This window comes from Dromiciops gliroides, chromosome 4 (genome assembly GCF_019393635.1).
Source record: "Dromiciops gliroides isolate mDroGli1 chromosome 4, mDroGli1.pri, whole genome shotgun sequence".
Lineage (NCBI taxonomy): Eukaryota > Metazoa > Chordata > Mammalia > Microbiotheria > Microbiotheriidae > Dromiciops > Dromiciops gliroides.
This window is the reverse complement of record NC_057864.1, coordinates 226,549,665-226,564,955: the sequence shown is the minus strand read 5'-3', so window position 1 is coordinate 226,564,955 and position 15,291 is coordinate 226,549,665. Positions and strand designations below refer to the sequence as shown.

At 37.0% G+C, this 15,291-nt stretch overlaps 1 protein-coding gene across 5 annotated transcripts in view; it reads right to left on the bottom strand.

Annotated features, from left to right (window-relative positions):
* Nucleotides 1-15,291, bottom strand: part of ARHGAP44 (Rho GTPase activating protein 44) — a 147,435-nt gene that overhangs the window by 21,328 nt on the left and 110,816 nt on the right. For 4 of the 5 annotated variants that reach the window (XM_044001817.1, XM_044001813.1, XM_044001815.1 and 1 more), the window contains exons 13-18: nt 12,554-12,634; nt 10,133-10,246; nt 9,570-9,661; nt 7,505-7,685; nt 2,642-2,659; nt 1,572-1,793 (exon numbers count right to left, since the gene is read on the bottom strand). In XM_044001817.1, coding sequence (XP_043857752.1) covers nt 1,572-1,793; nt 2,642-2,659; nt 7,505-7,685; nt 9,570-9,661; nt 10,133-10,246; nt 12,554-12,634 — 708 coding nt within the window. The remainder of the gene's footprint in view (nt 1-1,571; nt 1,794-2,641; nt 2,660-7,504; nt 7,686-9,569; nt 9,662-10,132; nt 10,247-12,553; nt 12,635-15,291) is intronic. The other variant, XM_044001814.1, reaches the window with a different exon arrangement.

Below are 15,291 nucleotides of genomic sequence, written 5' to 3'. Positions count from 1 at the left end.
TGAAGTTAATCTCCTAGGCCTATAATTTCTAGATAATATGTGAGTTTTGATACTGCAACCTAAAATGCAACACTTTTGAGCAATTCATTTCCTTTCTCTAGGTCTCAGTTTCTTCAGCTGCAAAAGAGTCAGACCGTCGCTTAAGTCCTTTTCACCCCCAATGAGCAATGAACAACTATATAGTTTTTTTTTCTATTTATCTGAATGATTTCCTGACCTCCTCAATTGCTACAGCCTCCTCCTTGAAATTACCTTCTATATGCCATGTATATATTTTGTCCTTACCTAAGTATACACATGTGTATGCTTCCCTTGTAAGGTTATATGTTCCTTGAGGGTAGGGACTGATTTGTTTTTGTCTCTGCATTCCCTGTACCAAGCACAGTTCAGGCACATAGTAAGCCCTTAATAAGTGTTTGTTGATATCTAATTCCTGTCTTGCTTTTTAGAGAGATAAGGCTGAGTCAAGGGAGCAGATGATATGATGTGTTCTTTGCTGTTCTTCCCACCACCTAGAAAGAAGGAGGCTACATGAAATACTGGAAAGAGCATTGACTCTTGAGTTATGGACCTAGGTTCAAATCCCACAAGTCATTTATCCTCCCTGGTCCTCATATTCCTCTTCTAAAATGAGGGGTTGGACTAAATGAGGTCCTTTTAAGGTCAGATTAAGTAATTTATGAGAACATATGGTTTTAGGTGGGAAATGCCTTTGACAAATAAATGTGTGATGACGCTATTATTATAAAAAGACCAACCCTCTCCTCCATAACAGTTTCAAGACCACTCCTACTCTGATAACATAGTGGTGTCCTTAGAAATCTTGATTAGTCAGGGGACATTTGCTGTTGTTGTCTGTTGACTTGTGGGCAAACCAATTATATTTGCTCCAATATGAGGGCAATATTATCACTTAGTCTTCCTCCAAGATACCTACAAAATTGTTGGGGAAGGGGCTTGGTGGTGGAAGGATTGATCACTAAACATGATAATTACATAGCTATGGTCCTAGGAGTTTCACTAAACTAGAGAGTGGGAGAGATAATATCAGGAAATGGCTGTGATCTGAAAATAAAGCTATTAAATAACATTTTTAAAAACCATGAAAATTACAAAAGGAGACAGGAAATCCGGAATGCAATTAGCTTTCCCATAATCTTCTTTTTTTTGGGGGGGGGCAATGGGGGTTAAGTGACTTGCCCAGGGTCACACAGCTAGTAAGTGTCAAGTCTCTGAGGCCGAATTTGACCTCAGGTACTCCTGAATCCAGGGCCGGTGCTTTATCCACTGTGCCACCTAGCTGCCCCCTCCCATAATCTTCTTAAGCAAAAATACCACCTTAACTCCTTTTAATTGAGAATGAAAATTTTGAAAAGCTTCAAATGTCCCTGATTCTTCAGGGGAACTTCAGAGATTATTCTGTGCCAGACTTCTGGAGAGTCACCAATAAATATTTAGAAAAGAAAAAGCACCATAACTGAATAAAAAAAGCCACCAAATGGGCATGGGAGAGGAGAGGAATCACCCTTAGAGCAATGCAGACCCCTCCCACCAAGAGTGACCTTTCTTACCTTGTCTGCTCAGCCATAGACTGGGAGCCAAAGTTAGATGGAGGATGGGATGAAGTTGCTGAAATGTCAAGTAACTCCTCAGGAACTGGTGACTGAGGTGGAACAGCAAGGTCAGAAGGTGGTGCAGGAGGCTGCACAGTTGGTGGGGTACAAGATGATTTTCGGGTGACAGAGGAACCTCTTCGGGCCACCCAAGATGTATCCATAACCCTCACACCCATGCTGGTTGGGGAATGACACAAAGATACATGCTTTACCCTTCTGTAAGAGAACTGGCAGGATCCCTCCCCACAAAGCAGAAACATTAAAGCACATCTGCACAAAAGTGAAACATTCGCATAGCCTAAGCACACCCTTCTTCCCTTTCCCTGGTAAGCAATGCAATTGTTATTTCTGAATTGAAATGGGAATTAAAAGCAAGTTTTCCCATTCATACACTCTGCTGGGGCCAGCCAATAACAACCCTTGTTATTGTAGGTTTCAGTAAAGAGTTGTCTCCCTTAGCAGGAAGAATTGGGGATAGGGTTGTGGTACTTCAATATTCTGCTAAACCCAGCTGGTCATATTAAAAATCCATTGTGCCACAATCTCAAACCTTCCCTCAAAGTAGAAAATGTTCTCATCTAGAAAGATTTTTGAGCAGAGGAAGGGAAAATACATGGATTCTACTGGCTGAGACTTTAGGCTAATCCCAAATAAGCAGAAATATCAGATCAGTTCTTTAAAGCTTGGTGGGATATAGAGCAAATTTAACAACTACTTGGTGTTCTCTGGGTGTTGTAGAAAGAGTCCTTGACTGGGTGTCATCAGATCTATAGTCTAATCTGGCTCTGCTGCTAACTATATGGCTTTGGGCAAGTGTCCTCCATGCCTCAATTTCCTCATATGCAAATTAAGGAGGTTAGACTTTATAACTTTGGAATTCTAATTTAATGATGAAAACACAGCATAAATATCTGCCAAGCAACCAAACATGGAGCACTCAACTTCTTGAAGAGTTTACTGGGACATAGCTAGCTTAAGGTTTAAAAGGCTGAACATGGCCCAGCAGCTACTAGCAGATACCATACCTTTGGATTTTCCTAAGGCTGCATGGACAAAAACATACAAATATTAGTGTCAAAGAAACTAAATCTTTCTTTGGGTGAGAAGGTTATCCCCCAATAAAGGAGCCCCTGTCAAGAGTATGGGTGTATAATAAGCTCCTTACTCATTTCATTTTGTACTTTTTATGTGGTCAAAATTTGTTTTCCATTTGGTAATGGTAAAAATATCCCATAAATCAATATAGATTCTTGTTGAGACAGTGTGGTGGGGATGGGGATGGAGGAGGAAGAGAGATGGTTTAGCAGGAAAAGCTATCTACTTTTTTTTTTTTTTTTTTTTTAGTGAGGCAATTGGGGTTAAGTGACTTGCCCAGGGTCACACAGCTAGTAAGTGTTAAGTGTCTGAGGCTGGATTTGAACTCAGGTACTCCTGACTCCAAGGCCAGTGCTCTATCCACTGTGCCATCTAGCTGCCCCAAGCTATCTACTTTTAAATGAATTGATGTTGTAAATTTCCCTTTAATTTCAATCAAAGTCAGATATAGAAATGTGAATGAAGACTGTTGTTCATGTATCTCCCTGACCAAAAAGTAGATGATACATTAAATAAAAATTAGCCATTCATATAATGAAAGAGATGCATTCATTTGCCCATAACTCCAATGCCCCCAGTATGGGGCAGTAATAAGGAGGAAGGAACAAAAGACAACACTTACCATTTTTATAGTCAAGCCAAGAACTTCCCTCTCCCAAAAGAAACATTCAAATATATTGATGTCAAAGTAGAACAGCCATTCATGCTTTCAATATTTAAAACTTAAGACTGTTGGCTGTAAGTAGTACTGTGGATGGGTTAGATTTTATAACTTTGGACACAGATATCTTAGAGAATTTTGGTTTGACATGTCTACTATAATTGGAAAGACATTGTAGACATTTGATTTCCAAAAACAGAGAGTTAAGTTGGGATGGGAATTCTTGCCTAATTATGTATTTATCTTATTTTTTCCCCAGAAGGCAATGATAGGATTCATATTATTATATTCTGGTCATGTCTAGGTAAACTTTAGGTCAAATTTGGAAACATATGAACATTTCTATTATGAAATATCCCAAATTTATGCTCTTATCTCTCACTAAAGGTGGCTGGCCAGTTTTCAGGTATTCTGTAGAAAGGATTCCTATTCAGGTCTAGGTAGAACTAGATCACTCCTGATGTCCCTTCAAGTGTGATACAAATAGCTCCAAAATGGGTAGAATCGAGCCAAAGGCAACTGATTGTGGTGTTCAGAGGATTGGACTGTCTGGTTCTAGGATCCATTGTAGAGTTGAAACCACTTGGGACTGAGATGTCTCTGGAACCTTCCTCTTGCCCTCATCACTTGGGGGACCCTTGGGAATACTCTGGTAATCTGGGAGAATGGGAGGCAGGAAATCAGCTTGGAATGTTTTAACACCTTTTCCATTTCCCAGGAAATGAGGGTTGGATGGGATTTAAGGAAGAATCAGTTTCTTTCTCTTCTCTGTCTGTCTCTGTCTGTCTCTGTTTCTTTCTCGCTTCATTGGATGAGTCCCCTCTGAAATCTTTGAGCCAAACTGGTTTCTCTGTTCATCATAAACAATATTCTATCCTCCATCTCCTTGCTTTCCCTCCCAAACTACCTTATATTTAATTACATTGTAGATATTTGTACTTATTCTCTTTATACACATATGTGTTTATACATGTAGATATAAATAAATACTTGTGTTTATTCTATATATACATATACACATATATAGAATAACACAAATATCTACATAGTCAAATATAAAGTTGTATTTGTATATAAATAAAAATGTATAGATGGGGATTGTTATTAATAATTATTTTCTCACAATATGCATATTTATATAAAAATAAACATGCACATATATGTACATATATACTTATTGTCTGCCTATTAGAGTATAAGTTCATTGTGAGCAGGGATTGTTTCATTCTTTGTAAATATACTTGTATCCACAGTGCCTAACAGTAAGTTAACTGGTCCACAGTAGGTACTTTAATAAGCACATGTTGATTGATTAATTTATTGATTCAATGGTGAGGAATAGAATACATTGCTTCTCACAGTAAAAAACACACATATATTATTTACATATATATGTATAAATGCATATATACACACATATATTTGTTGTTCATTCATTCTGTCATGTCCAACTCTTCATGACCCCATGAATCACATTGTCCATGGGATTTTCTTGGCAAAGATACTGGTGTGGTTTGTCATTTTCTTCCCCAGTGGATTAAGGCAAACAGATGTTAAGTGACTTGCCCAAGGTTATACAACTAGTAAGTGTATGAGGCTGGATTTGAACTCAGACCTTCCTGACTCCAGGCCCAGTATTCTATCCACTGAGTCATCCAGCTGTCTTCTAGAAAAGCTAGAAAGCATCTAGCTATTATACACATATACACATATACATATATGTGCATATGTACATATAAATGTATATATGAAAACAAATAGTGTCCATGCCATGGCCAGAAAATAGAAAAGATTATTTAAGTTCCCTTAAGGTGAAATAAACTTCCTGGTAGGAAAATTTCACTGCACTGAGAACACCTAATTACAAAGATTTCAGATTCAAAACTCAATGATGTCATGAATATGACATCAAGTACACATTTCATTGTTTCCCCATTTGCTCTAATTCAGACTATTAGAAGAGCTATGCTATATTTGTAAGGGCAATCCATTTTCAGCATTCTTTCTATATTGTTTTGCTTTGTAAACTACATTGATGCAATCAAACCCTTCTAGTAGGAAAAAAGCAAAACTACTGCAAAGTTGATATTAACAAATAGCTATAAAAATTAATGTTTTCTGACTGATCTCACTATTCCCCTAAAATAATATCCTCTATTAGGTATAGGATATATGTTAACTTTCTTGAAACCTATAGAGTTATGAAACTAGGTTTTTTTCTAGATATTTGAATTTCCACTTCCTGTTATTTTAAAATACATAACAAATCTATCGATGTAGAAAATATCGTAATATATTTATAAGAAATACATTTTGAGTAGGCATTAACCTTTTAAGTAACATGGCACAATATTTTCAACTGAATCAAAATTTTTTGATAATAACAATAATGTGAACACATTAGTAGGTGGGTATTGAGTATTTTGAAATGCAAATAATAAAGGTAAAAACCTCAGAACCATTGACATTAAAAGAAACATCAATGGAATACAAGTAATTCTAACCTGCTAGTGCAATTTAACTGTTTGAAGAAAATTGAATTTGAAGCTCATTCAATAGTGACTCCCCATGCCAATATGACATAGGGATTTGTGTACATGAAATCAGTCTTCTGTACCTCTGGAGCATAGTTATTCAGAAGCATATATTTCTATATCTTAAGCATCCAAACATATACTAGAAATGGGACAATTCAATAAGAAAAAAACCAGGGCAAGGATCAATTAGTAAGAACTCACTTTCATTTACATTTAAATCAAATTCTTAAGCAATTAAGAATTTACTTTAGAAGAGACAATATTTTGGTTATATGTAGAGAGACCTCATAGACATTAATGGATAATTGACTCAAGAAACCATAAATCAGAATAAAGTGTTAGAATAAAGAAAGTGTTAGAATGACACTTCTGAAAGGTTGCCAGGACTGGATGTAGCTGGTTCCTAAGAACTCTAGTAGTGGTGAAAACAACTCTAGATGTCAGTGAATCTGGAGGTTGTTTAAGGTTTCCCTATTTGCCTATTGTCTCTTTCACTGATAGTTGGCAGACTGTTAGTGCTGGTCCAAAACATAACTCCTTAGAAATCACTTTAAAATGTTTTGCCAGATGGAAGTACTTCGGAACCAAATCCACTTAGGGTCACAGAGCAAGAAGAGCAGGCTGACTAGACTAAGGGACACAAGGAGGAACTATGGACCAGGGCTCTAACTGTAGGTCTAGATTATTCCCAGAATGTCTTCTGAGGCTATGATCAGGATGGAGGTGCTCTAGATAAAGATTATCAAACACTTAATGGGGAAAAGTAAAATAGCATTTTAAAGTCCAACCATAAAAATGGGATTTAAAGACCAATTCCCTAACAATTGCTTATTGCCTCACATTCACACAAAAATCCTAAACCCTTCCCTGGGAAAAGTCAGGGATTATGGATTTCTGGTACATTCCCAGTTCATTCTCTAAATATGCCATATCTTATTCTTTTTAAAATTAAAAAAAAATTTTTTTTTAGTGAGGCAATTGGGGTTAAGTGACTTGCCCAGGGTCACACAGCTAGTGTTAAGTGTCTGAGGCTGGATTTGAACTCAGGTACTCCTGACTCCAGGGCTGGTGCTCTATCCACTGCACCACCTAGCTGTCCTTTTGACATACCTTTCTAATGGAGCTATCTACCAACCCTAGTGTCCTGTTTGGGGCATTGTGGGAGGCACTAAAAGGGTCTAGCTTCATTTCTCATTATCTAGATCTTACTGTTGGTGCTTTTTATTTCTTCTGTTGAAGAAGTGACTGCTCAGTTCATATCAACTTCTGGCATAAAAGGAGAAGATTTGAGTGTGTATAATTCTGGCTGTAGACCAGGAATAGGAGATGCAGGGTTTTGTTGTTATTGTTTGTTTGTTTGTTTTGTTGTTTTTTATCTTAGCTGCTGACTAGTATGGGTGATGCAGAACTCTATATAAGGTTTACATTTTTATCTATTCCAGTTTTATTAGACTCTGTTTCTATGAATTTAACAGACATTTTGATGTCCCTTAGCTGTGGCTAAGTGATATGAACTTTCCATCACACTGCATTTTTCTTATACCTCCCTTCCCACCCGCCTTTCCCAGGGCTGAGAAAGAAATATCTGATCATACCCATCCTTCTTGTAAAACTCCAACATCATATTATCAGTAGCCACACTGAGGGGCCTCCGGGCTGGCTCAGGCTGTCGCTGATCAGCAGGGTCCATATCAGGAGAGGGTACTGAGCTGTAATTGGCATTGTGGTTCACATGTATAGGACTCCCGTAATTACCTGTCACATTGAACTCTATGTCTGCCAGGGAAGAAAGAATGGGTGTGTAAAGCCTCATGTCCTAGGACTGCCCCTCCCCACCCCCACACCTTCTGAGATTGATGAGGGCAAGAGATATCTCCCCCTCTTGCTTTCCCATATAGAAAGGTCCATCTCACCCATTCCCCATGCCACTATCTTAAGCCTGGAAATTCCTTTTAATTTTTTTTAAATAGGCATTTACTCACCAACTCTTCCCAGAGCTCACATAGCTACTTTACATCTTTCCATTCCCAATTTCTTTTTCACATTTTTTGTTAACATCCCTACCCCTATCCTCTTCCCATTTTTCATTCTTTGCCATCAACAGAGCTCTCAGGATAGTCAATAGCTCATCTCTCAGATGGTGACACACAAAGCAGAAATAACAGGAATTAAATTTTTTTTCAAAGTTAGATTAGTATGAGACTGGTTTCCACAGGGGGTTAGAATACAGAGCTAGCAAGCTCAGAGTCTGATATCCATGTGGACCATTCTTAACCTTAGCAGTAGCTATCTTATGAGGAGAAAAGCATGTTTACAAAGTAATGTCACTAACTTGGCAACAAAAACGGGATGGAGAACTAGAAGGATAAGTCCAATTATCTCAATTGGTTCAAGCTACCAATCAAGTCAATAAGCATTAAATGCCTATTGTATGCACAGACACAGTACTACATACAAAATAAATATTGAATATATACAAATTAAACAAGGTAATTTTTTGATGGGGAGTAGGAAGACACTAGTATCTTATGAGAACAAGATTCATGTAGGAAGTGGTACCTGAACTGGGCCTTAAAGGAAGCTAGAGATTCTAAGAGATGGAAGTGAAGAGGGGGTATATTATAAACATTATGGGACAGCCTATATATAATGATGATGGGAGGGGAACTTTAATAAGGCAAAGGCCACAGAATCAGTCCTTGTAGATGGAGTGTTGTGAAGCATAAAATGCACTAGATTTAAGAAATCAGACAATATGGTTCCTGTTCTGCTATTGTATGACCTTAGTAAAGTTACTTTCTCTCTCTGGTCCTTGGTTTTTTCATCTGTTAAGTGAAGTGACAGGGTTGGACTAGATCATGTCTAAGAGTCCCCTCTACCTCTAAATATTATGATCTTACACTTATTTGGATGATGATACTATGTGCTGCTCAAAACATTTCCAGAACTCTTCTTTGGGAAAAGTTTTCATAGCTAATTTATGAGACAGATAAGGAAACCAGTTTCATATGTATATGTGCCGGTTACCAAGGGAATAGGACCACAGAGTTTAGATAAATCAACAAAATATATCAGTACTGGAAAAACAACTTTATATGTTAGTGTTCATCAATGTGTGTGTGTGTGTGTGTGTGTGTGTGTGTGTGTGTGTGTGTGTGTGTATGACAGTAATAGGGACTTCATGAATATTTGCTAAATTGTCACCTCATCTCTTTGGACCTCATTTGCTTCATCTACAATATGAGTAGGTTCTGATCTTTAAGGTCCATTCCAGTTCTACTAACCTATGTTTATATGAATTCAACATTCAGGAGACAGTTATTGAGTGTCTACTCTTTGCCAGCTGAATAAAAATGCTGGCAGTAGATCACTGAATGACTAATTATACTAGAAGGCAAGAGATTTTTGCTTTCTAGTGTAATAGTGACTTGGAGTTAAATTTTCCTCTAAAAAGGATTGCTCATGATGCCCATAGGCATGGACATGACCTTTTTGATGCATGTGAATGTGGGCATGGTATAGAAAATGCTTGAGGTAGCAATGCATCATTTTCAATGGCCTTGGAGCTGGCGGTGATCCTTATGTTGTCCTAGACTTCCTATCTCCTACTGGTGCCCACCAGACACTGGTCCTCACAAGCTAGCATCACCCACTACATACCCCCAGGGAAGAACCAATCAGCATGTTGGATGATGGGCTCAATGATCCCAACGATCTGCAGAGAAACTGTGGTCATCATCTCAGTAATATTCCTAAAACATACAACAGAAGGTCATGGACAAAGGAAGGCAGAGATGTCTTGGGAACTCCAAGAAGCATTACTTAATGCCAACGGCATTTGGAATTTTTGGTCAAGACTATGTCTGAGAAGACAAAGTGTTAGGAAGAGCCCTCCAAAAGTTTTCTGTACGCTTTGCTAGGTCTCTTGCCCCTGCCATGGAGACTTACTACTATCTTGATACCCAGCCTAACTTAGCATATATCTATACTTTAGCACCAGGCTCATCCTGAGCTGATGATGTCAACAGGGGTGGGAGAGATGGAGAAGGGAGGTGCTTCAGAAGCATATGTTATCCCCTTCTTGTGACCAAAATAGTATTTCATAAAGCCAGCATGAGAGGGCTGCAAAGGCTTGAAAAATGAACACTATTGGTAATTGCTTTACATTCCCCTGTTATTCTTCTCTTGCTAACATCACTCTCAAGTCCTTGTGCTTTACTCACCCATCTGACTGTGGCCACAACAAGTTGGGTCCTAGTACAATAGCCATGTTACTGGGAGTCATCTTGTTTGTGTCTTGAAATTCTGACAATTTAGCTAAAAATTTGATCAAGTATCTGAAAGGAAATAAAAAGATATTGGTTACAAATGACTAGATGCCTGGATAGGGATTTTGTTTTGTGCAAATCAACTAACTAAGAACTCATCCTACATATTTGCTTTAATTTACATATTCTAGAGAAGTTCATCTTAACATTTGCTTTTGCAACATAATGACATTATGAGAAAAATGCTTTGTATACCCTAAAATGTTACGTAAATGTGAATAATCATCATTGTCCTTATGTCTTTGGGCTAAGTCATTCCTGGTATATTCTTTTTGCCAGAAAAAGACATGCTCAGATCTCAGTAAGATGCCTGCATATGTTTCAAATAAGTACTCTAAGAAATTCTTCACTATTCCCCAAGATCCATTACATGGCATTTAAAGAAAACCTTGTCATATCACAGAAAAACCATTTTCTGTTGTCTTTTTTTTTTTTTACCCCTGGCAGTGACATTTGTATTCTATTAGAATCAAACATACATGGAAAGAAGAAGAGATAAACCCATTCACAGAAAAGTATCTTTAGAAACTAATATTTCTTTTCTTTACAGAGCAAGCTTAATAGAGCTGGGAGTTTAAGAAATCTGCTATACCAAAGAGAGATGAGATGAATCTGTTACATGTGTTTGATGTTCCTAGTTTCTGTATAATAGTAAAAAAAAAACCCCAAAACTTTGAAGGTAGTGAAAGTGGCTGGGGAAAAATATTTAAAAAAGAAAAAAAGCTTTTTTTTGGGGTAATTTGCTTCATCCACTATTAAAAATTATTGTTCAAGCAATTGAAAACCATCTTACGTAATTATGCTGATGATCAATGTTAAACAAAGTCATACAACACATAAATGTATCTTTACAGATGATGATACTAATACCCCAGAAAAACAGAAAATAGGACATTGTTTAACCATATAGCCAATGGATCAGAAGACATCCCTGAAGGTCATACACTGGATGGGGGAGGAGTATCAGATGGGAGAGAGAATTCAAGAGTATCAGTAAGGAACTCTTGTGAAAAATCACAGAATCTGCATATAGGTGACATAACATGTTAATAATAAATAATAAATGAGACAGGGATTGAATTCCAAGAAATAGAGTCAAGAAATCAATGAGGGACATACCTTATGAAAAGTGAGAGGCCCACTAAGGCCCTTAATTTTTACCCTTGAGCAATGACTCTGCTACTAATACTCAGGAAGGAAGATCCTAACAAAAGAATTCTCAGGCTTTCACAGTGTTATCACTTTTCTCACAATATCCCTGAGTAAGATGGGAACTCATTTTTCTCTCTGGAAGAAATGTGCTAAAGCAAATGTAAATAGATCTGGGCAATTTATAAAAGGGGGATGGGTGGGAATTGGGATAATGTTGACATTGAACAGAGACCTGTTTTAAATGTCTACATTTATTGACAGCTGGTTTTCAGGTAAATGCCAAAGACAAAGTTCTTAGAGCAAAGGACCGACTCAGAAAAACAAAGGGAAGGGATAAGTTATATATATTGGCCAGACTATATGCTTCTGTAAGTAGAAAAGCAGCAAAGTATAAGAAATGACATGCAGGATGATTTCAGAAAGGCCTGGAAAGACTTGTATGAACTGATGTATAGTGAAGTGAACAGAACCAAGAGAATATACACAGAGACAGTAATATTGTTTGATGAAGAACTGTGAATGACTTAGCTATTCTCAGCAATAAAATAATCCCAAAGGACTAATGATGAAGCATACTACCACCTCCAAAGAAAGAACTGATATCGATGGAACACAGACTAAAGCATGCTATTTTTCACTTTCATTTTTTTCTTTTATTCAAATTTTCTTGTACAAAATTACTAATATGGTAATGTTTTGCATAGTTGAACACATATAACCTATATCTGATTGTTTACTGCCTTAGGAAGGGGGAAAGGGTGGGGGGGAGGGATAAAATTTGGAACTCAAGACTATAAATACAAATATTTATTATTAAAAAAAAAGAAAAGCAGGAAAGTTCAGCAAGTTTCTGCTGATGAAGTTACTTGAGTACTCAGGTACATTGAGGTGCTCTTTGTCAATGGCATCTCTTGGAAGGACTTATTGGAAATAATTAATGTTAAAATTAAGCATACAATAGGTATAAATAAATACCTTTTCATGATAACTGGTACTTGAAATGGTAAACAAGTGCTAAATGACTATCAAATTACTAACAGAGAGAATCTATTGGTCATCTGTATCCTGGGTCACAGAAACAGAAATCCATTCACCTTATAACTTCTGTGGAAAACCAGAGACAAGAAAATGAGTATCATGTAGGTGCTTTCCATTTCTACTTACCTGATGTTGTTATGATTAGCCTTGGGAAGTTTTTCACATGTATTCCACAGGGCCTGAAGCATCTTATCTTGATCCTGGATGCTGGAATATTAAGAAGAAAAGTTGTTGGCTATGAATGAATGAAATTTACTAGTTTAATGGGATTTAGTTTCATTAAGCAGCCCTCCAATTCTATTCCTCAATGACTCTTCAATGCCAGATCAAAATTTCTTTTACCAGCCAGTGTGATTCCCAGGTTTCTAACAGTAGCCTCTTATCTGATTGGCTTTGTAGATGCAGCTCCCTCCCTGCCCATAACTAACTATAGTGGTCCCTTCAACTTCTTGGCAAAGTTTACAGCTCTTCTAGATTCACTTCTGAGTCATTTGTTCAAGGTTTTTTGTTTTGTTTTGTTTTTTGTTTTTTTTTTTGGCAGGGCAATGGAGGTTAAGTGACTTGCCCAGGGTCACACAGCTAGTAAGTGTCAAGTGTCTGAGGCCGGATTTGAACTCAGGTACTCCTGAATCCAGGGCCAGCGCTTTAACCACTGCGCCATCTAGCTGCCCCCCATTTATTCAAGGTTTAATCCCCTTTCTGGTAGAAGCCCTATGTTCCCCAAATCCCACATACCTATAGCATTTACTTCTATTACAAATGTGTTTTCTTTTTCTTTCCATTTCTACAAACCCATAATGTCTAATTTCACTAGTTGTTTCACAGCACCCCAGAGTTGGAAGAGACCTTGGAAGCTACCTAATTCAATCTGAATCTCCTATTTGTACCTCCACTTTGTATCCTTTCTAGATTATTCCTGAACAATTATCTACTCTTTTCTTGAAGATTGATGGTAATCCACTATTTCTTGGTTTTTTTTTGTTTGTTTGTTTTGTTTTGTTTTTGTGAGGCAATTGGGGTTAAGTGACTTGCCCAGGGTCACACAGCTAGTAAGTTAAGTGTCTGTGGCCGGATTTGAACTCAGGTCCTCCTGAATCCAGGGCCGGTGCTCTATCTACTGGGCCATCTAGCTGCCCAATCCACTATTTCTTAAGGTGCCACATTTTGCTTTGGGGATAACTTTAATAGCAGGACTGTCTTTTCTCCCAAGAAGCTGAAATCTGCCTTCCTGCATTTTCCACCCATCATTCCTAGTTCTATCCACTGAGAGAAGAAACACAAGACTATTCTCTCATCAACATGATAATACTTCAAATACCTGTAGAGAGCTATCACATTCCTGTTCTCTATCTATACTAAACATTTGCTAAAACAAGTAAGAATAGTGGATAGGTGAGAGGTAGTACCAGTGGGGATAGTAGATCTACTGCAGATAAAAGACCAAGCAAATTTTATATCATTCTTAGTGGGCAAGTGAGAACTTAGTTATTTACTAGTCTTCCATACTTATTTTTATCTTTTCATCTCCTAAATAATCCTAAAGACTTTTGTTTTTATCTCTTTAAAAATTACACAGTACCAGCTTTTCTAATGAGAGGCATCATGAAGCAGCTGGTTTCAGAATCAAGAAAACCTACTCCAAGTGCAATGTGTTCTACCTATAGAAAATATTGCAAGTGTTCCCATAGGCACAGATATTGACTGTGTGCCCTTAACCTCTCATTGCTCCCAGGTAACTATAAAACCAATAGTTTGGTTTTTAAAAAATTAAATGTCATTTTTTAATGATTTGTTCTTCTATTAAAAATAGAAAATAAAAAATGAAATGGGGTAACAAATATACATTATTCAAGACAAATAAATTCCTCATTGGCCATGTTCAAATTTACCTTATCACTTTCTTATCAAGGGCGGGGGAATGTAATAGCATGTGTTAACACTGGTCCTCTGGAATCCTGGTTAGTCATTGCACTGATGTGAATTAAGACTTTTAAAATTGTTTACTTTCATAGTATTGTTGTGTTAACTGTTTTCCTTGACCTATGCACTTCACACCTCATCAGTTCCCAGATTTCCTGGGGACTTCAATTTGTAATTTCTTATGGCACAATAATACTTCATTACATTCATATTATGTAACTTGTTCAGCCATTCCCCAATTTTTAGGATCCCCTTAGTTTCCGGGTCTTTGTCAACACAAAAAGCAGCTATAAATATTTTGTACAAATGGGCCTTTTTCCTTTCTTTGACCTCTTTGGGGTTAAGGCCAAAGAGGAATATCAGGGTCAAAGGACATATTCTTTGACATAGTTCAATGTTGTGTACTTTATTTGTGCTATTGATCAACTTTTCTGTTTGTTAGTCAGTCCCAAAAGTTTTTGATGATTTTGTAGTATGCTTTGAATGCTTCCCTGTTCCCCATCCATCTCCGTTCTTTTCCATTATTTCCTTTGAGATCCTTGACCTTTTTTTCTTCCAAGATGAATTTCACTATTATTTTTTTCTATCCCTAAAAACCAATCCTGTAGTAGTTTAATTGGTATGGCATCGAATAAGTAAACAAATTTAGGTAGTTTTTCATTTTAATATTATCAATTCAGCCTTATGATAAACAATTTAATTTTTTCAATTATTTAGGTCTATCTTTATTGCCATGAAGTCTTTTATTGTTCTATAGGACATAGAGACATATAGAAACATATAGTTCCTGTATATGAATTAATAAGTAGACTCTTAAGTATTTTATATGTTCTGCAGTTATTTTGAGTATAAGTTCTCTTTATTTTCCTTCTGAGTTTCATTGATAGTATAAAATGATTGATTTTGTAGCTTATAATTTATGTTGGTTTTTAATATACCCTGAA